Source organism: Phaethon lepturus, unplaced genomic scaffold (assembly GCF_000687285.1).
Source record: "Phaethon lepturus isolate BGI_N335 unplaced genomic scaffold, ASM68728v1 scaffold5845, whole genome shotgun sequence".
Lineage (NCBI taxonomy): Eukaryota > Metazoa > Chordata > Aves > Phaethontiformes > Phaethontidae > Phaethon > Phaethon lepturus.
Genome location: NW_010541080.1, coordinates 24744 through 30709, shown reverse-complemented (window position 1 = coordinate 30709; position 5966 = coordinate 24744). Strand labels below are relative to the sequence as shown.

Here is a 5966-nt window from a genome sequence, read left to right as displayed (position 1 = left end):
GGTTCAGGCAGGGACTGGGCCGGGGGAGGGAGAGCGGGGCAGCGCGGTCCTCTGCTTCTTTCCTCGGTGGGTCTTTGAGGAGCGTCTCGTACTAGCCCCGGGATCCGTGAGGGGACCCCCATTTCTGCTCGGCCGCCCTGCACCTCGCGGGGAGCAGGGGAGCGACCTCCTCGCCCCCCTGCCCTCACTGGCGGAGGGAGTTTCCCTCGAGTGGTGTTTCCTGGGGGTGGGAGGGGTGTGTGTGTGTGTGTGCTTTCTCTCTGTGCTCTGGGGTCACGGTGTCTTTTTTTTTCTTTAAGCAGTTTTGACACCAGGTCTGTTCTGCACACTCGGTACTAAAGTGGTGCCTCTTTCCTTCTATCAGAAACATGTGAGAACGTGGACTGTGGACCAGGGAAGAAATGTAAAATGAACAAGAAGAACAAACCTCGGTGTGTTTGTGCTCCAGATTGCTCTAATATCACTTGGAAGGGCCCCGTGTGTGGCTTAGATGGGAAAACCTACAGGAACGAGTGTGCCCTTCTCAAAGCCAGATGTAAAGAACAGCCCGAACTCGAAGTCCAGTATCAGGGCAAATGCAAAAGTAGGTTTGCAAATCTAACCCGATCTCCCTCAAATGCCAAAGGGTGTGTGTCTGAGTGTAGGGAGGACGAGCTGTTGGACGTACTTCCCCACAGGAACCAGAGTGATGTTCCAAATGCTGGGAGACAGTAACTAACCACACTCAACAGGCAAGGACGTAGCTGGATTGAGAGTTCCCCACAGTCTAGCAGCACTTGTGTCCCACCAGCTACCCTGAGATGGGAAGGTTTCCTCCAGTGGCCCTTAAATGAGGAGAGCTGCTGAAGGCTCTCATCTGATCAGTTGTTTCATTGTGTCACCCATTCACTCCTCAGTGGGGCCCTGGGATCTCCTATTAATCACTGTGTGTTTTCATCTTTATTTCAGAGACCTGTAGGGATGTTTTATGCCCAGGCAGCTCCACGTGTGTGGTTGACCAAACTAATAATGCCTACTGCGTGACATGTAATCGAATTTGCCCAGAGCCTACCTCCCCTGAACAGTATCTCTGCGGGAATGATGGCATAACTTACGCCAGTGCCTGCCACCTGAGGAAAGCTACCTGCCTACTGGGCAGATCCATTGGATTAGCCTATGAAGGAAAATGCATCAGTAGGTATCTCGGTCGGGGGGTACAGGTGGGGGTGGCTTCCGCCATCAGCTGTTCCAGAGTATCATGTGTGCAAGTTGGATGGATGTAGTTAGTGGTGGGGAGGAGAGGCTGCCAGCAGCCTGGGTCGGTGCCCACCTCCAGGAAAAGAAGAGCCAGGATGAGCCTTGCCCCAGAAAAGACTGCAGAAGGGAAGGGATGAGGGACTAGAGGGCCTGAACCTGCTTCTCTTGTTATGACTGTGGGTGCTGACATTAGTATCCAAGGGAGAAGTACCCACCATTAAATAGACAATGACATGGTTACAGAGTAACAAGGTCTCAATATTCAGTGGATCTGGATTCCTGGAAACAATTGTCTTCAAGTGGTCTTGGCAAAGCTTGCATTAACTTAATTGGAAACATCTGATCACTTTTTCCTCCTTAGAAATATTGCAGAGTTTGGAGACGGTGGGTGAAGATAGGAAAATTATCTCTGTGCGTCCTGACATTTTGTACTGTGATTTCCAGAAAGGACTGCTAGTGAAGCTTGTTATGAGGAAGTACTTTCAGGGCATCCTCTGCTCCCCAAAACTGCTGGGTGGATTCAGGGGAGTCTCAGGCTGCTTTTAGTTGGCATAGGTTGAGGTGAATTCCCTTTCCAACCTTGAAGACAACTACTCTGTGTGGGTTAGTTTAAAAATAATTGATTTAGAAATGCTGAATGTGTTGGCAAATTCTGCACTTACCGCTAATTTGGGGAGCTGAATTTCCACTGACATCAAACGGAGCAGGAAGGTCATGTACAATAGGCAAATGTAATTCTGTATTCCCAGGGCCAAGCTCTGCTGGCACAGCTGTCTTTCCTCCTCCAGATACATACAGGCAATGGTGTCCAAGGGACTACTTGCTTGCACAAAATCAGCAAGTATCATCACATCTACGGCATCTGAGATTTCTCTGTTCACAGTTCACAGGGGAAAGGGAATTTGGGGTTCTTTGTTGTTGCTTTTCTTTTTTTCTTTGTCTTTTCACTTACCTCTAGTATCCTGTGTATATTTTTAGAAGCCAAATCCTGTGAAGACATTCAGTGCAGTGCTGGGAAGAAATGCTTGTGGGATTTTAAGGTTGGCAGAGGTCGGTGCGCCCTCTGTGATGAGCTATGCCCTGAAAGCAAGTCAGATGAGGCAGTCTGTGCCAGCGATAACACAACTTACCCAAGCGAGTGTGCCATGAAAGAGGCAGCCTGCTCCATGGGTGTGCTTCTAGAAGTAAAGCACTCCGGATCTTGCAACTGTAAGTGAGATTTTTAACTCTGCAGACACATAAAGCTTCTGAAGGCAATCCCTAGGTAATGAAGACTTACACCTCTAAACATAAGAAAGCTTGATTTAGAGATTCAAGATACGGTACAGGTGCCATATGAGTATGTATCTATCATGCACACACTTTGGTTACTGATAAAATCCAATAGATCAACAACCAGTTGGCCTTCAAGTTGGGGTTTTGGGGCTATTCTGAGGACAAGTCATTCTGTCAGAAAGGGATTGCCCTAGGAGTGCAATTCTAGCCATTTTTTCCTACTTTGTCTGCTCTCATGTGCTTCACTGATTGCTTTATTAACACCCGGATAAACTTTAACTCAGTCCAAAAGAACAAGCTTATGGTAGCACATGGGCACCTGGTTTAGCACAGTTGCCTCTACTAACTCTGAAAAAAGGACACAAAGCAGTTAAACCTAGAACACAAGAGCGCTTTTTATTTGATTTCAGGAATCTGCCAATAAAACCTGAGCCATTGATTCTTCAGAACTTTCTGCAGTTATGACTTCATAGATTATGTATAAAAAAACTTATTGCATAACAGCAGATGCCAAAAAAGCATCTCACTACAAGTCGCATAAAATGCAACGCTCTATTATGGCTGTTCAGAGGGCTTTGAAAACATGCACTGAGCTGCTTCTGCGCTGTTGTTGTCCTTATTTAAACAACAGCTCCCCTGTATTCCCCCATCTAGCCATTAATGAAGACCCAGAGGATGAAGAGGAAGATGAAGACCAGGACTACAGCTTTCCTATATCTTCCATTCTAGAGTGGTAAAACCTCCATCACTATTGGAACAGCCATTGGGCAGGAAATCAATGTCCATACTGTAAATAAGTGTATGCTTATTTATTTTGGGGAAAAAAAAGTATACATATAGTTGAGTCTCGTAGACATTTATTTATACTGTGTCATGTTTTATAATTTATACATAAAATGTCTGGTTGACTGTACACCTTGTTTTTTGAAGAAATTTATTCGTTACGGGAAGAGCAGTGTTATTTATTGTGAGGTCTCTTGCTTGTAAAGTAAAGCTTTTCTTTTTTCTTGTAAACTATAAAAGTCCATTCCTTAAAGCTTCCCCACAGGATCTCATCTCTTTGTTTCACTGATGATAACTCTTTTCCACTTTAACAAACTTGCATGTCAGTTTCTGTTATGTTTATTTATTGGATTTTCTTCTTGCCGGTTCTGTACATAAAAGATCCCTCGGGTTTTTGTTTACAAGGAATCTTGACTGACCAAAAGGCGTTGTAACTGACTTAAGTATATTTCCAGGGTGCAGTGAGGCGATCTTTAAGGAAACTTCTTCCAGTTCACTTTTCTCTACTTCTGATCACATCAGGTACTGAAGTGATCTCAGTGTGCTGAGCATATACTGTACTATATGAATTCTGGACCCAAAGAAATCGGATTATGAAGGTTGTTAATAGCTACAGGGCTAACTGTAATAAGAATAAAAGTTTTATTTTATTTTTATTGTTTTATTTCTTTGTAACATGTATGTGTTTTATCAGGTGTTTCCTTAAGATGGTCTTGCAGTACCACTTTCAAACTTTTCTTTTCCCAATCAGTGTGTCACTAGAAGTTATATCAAAGCTTTATCAGTTCAAGTTTCTTGCTTTTCATAATACTTTTTTTCTGATGCAATTTTATATTTTCAAACATGGCGAGTTAAATATAAATTCATTTAAATATATAGTTTTGTACTTTTCTACCATGTAAATGTGCAATGTATATAAAAGTTATAATGTGTATTTGTAAATAGATGATGAGTGAAAAAATAAAAAATGGAATTTTCCCTAGAGGTAGTCCTCAATTTTTGGTTCGAAAGGGTTCTGACCCTCTGGTGCAAAGAACACATAGTGGTTTTTAGGGGAAAAGAGGTATGTGCATGGTGTAGCAGGCCAAAGCTTTTCATCTGACATTAACTCAATATACATTTTTTTCAGACAGGAGTAATGTCTCCGGTTCATTGGTATTAATTAAATTTAAATCTAAGTACATTGATGGAGGAGAAGAGATTCGGCATTTTTTGTTTCCCTCTCCATCCTCTAAACAAAAAGTCTGTCATTTCTTGGACATCTTTAACTTCCATATTTCTAGGAAGTTTTGAATATGCATTTGAATTTTTGCTAAGCTTCAGATCCATGTTACTGGGGCTGCAGTTGTATAACCATTTTAGATAACCAATAGAAAAAGCAAAACATGGCCTACTTGCCCAAATTCAAGATGTGTAACAGTTAGCACAAAAGACCAAAAAAACCCCAACAAACCATCAAAGAGCACATTATCACTTGGAAATTATTTTCTTTCAAAAGGAAGGTTAATTCAGAAGTTCTTTTTGGTGAACCAATATTCAGACTGGACACACTTTAAAGAGTGTATACTGATACAGTGACCTGAAGAAAGGTAACAGCCATAAGCATAGCAGGGACCAAAATCATGTTTTATGCTACCTGCGTTATGCTTTTCCCCCAAATAAGGCCTCATTTACCAAAATTTTTCTATCATACTGCATAAAACTTAAAAATGTACTTAAGCACCTTATTCAATGGTGTTTTAAGTACTTTGCTGAACTGAGGTCTGAGAGCAGAATTTGACTTACCCATTTTGTTGAAATACAAATCATATTTGAAGGTGGTTCCTGCTACAGTCTTCTGTATATTTTTTACTATAGAGTAAACTCTAATTTGTTATGGATTGTTTAGCATTATCCAAAGCAAATATAACTTAGTCATCTATGAATATGTAAAAACTACATGCATGCATTTATAATACTGTATTCAAAATAATAGCAAAAAAATTCTGCCCTTCATCCTCCTGTTACTTCACTTAGACAAGTAGTCTCTTCGGAAGTAAGTACATGATAAGAGCAGCAAAGGGAGCAGGATTTTGGTTTCCTGAGGGAACAGAACCCAGAATAAAAGAGAACAGAGGGATGGAAGAAGAACCTATCAGAAAATCTGCCAAGGAACTAATAAACACATAACAATGACCTAGACACAAAATGTTTAATAGATGTGAGGAGTACCAGGGGAGATTTTTCTCAAATGCAGATAGGTGCCAGCTACTTAATTTCCAACAAAAAAACAACATTAAAAGACTGTTTTTAATTGTAAATATATTTACATGTCTTACAGAGAGGCTGTGGCAGAGCAGGATTTCTAGGTTCTAATTTTATGTCCTGCTGCTGGTTCACAAAATAACTTTGAGAAATTCACTGACAGCCAAATTGAAAAAGCAAGAAAAATGCCAGGAAGCTATATTTACACATGTACATGTGCACGAAACGGCCACAAAAGTCTACATCAGGTTTTTGCTAATAAAATTATCTAAAAGTTCTGCTACTGCATTTCCCACTGCTACTGCTATTTCTATACAGCTGAAAATCTTTAAACGTACCTTGCACCAAAGCCTGCCTGTGATGTGCAGGTGAGGCATCTCCTGAGAGGCTTCATGAGGTAAGCATCTTCTGACAATGCCTAACATACA

The 5966-nt window shown here is 41.4% G+C and overlaps 1 protein-coding gene across 1 annotated transcript; it reads left to right on the top strand.

Moving 5' to 3' along the window:
• Nucleotides 1–364: 364 nt before the first annotated feature.
• Nucleotides 365–4276, top strand: FST (follistatin; the record flags this gene model as incomplete). Its single annotated transcript, XM_010287616.1, has 4 exons — nt 365–583; nt 949–1173; nt 2215–2445; nt 3166–4276. Coding segments are annotated over 4 exons (758 nt in total), but the record flags the coding sequence as incomplete, so codon positions are not given.
• Between the last annotated feature and the right edge of the window lie 1690 nt (nt 4277–5966).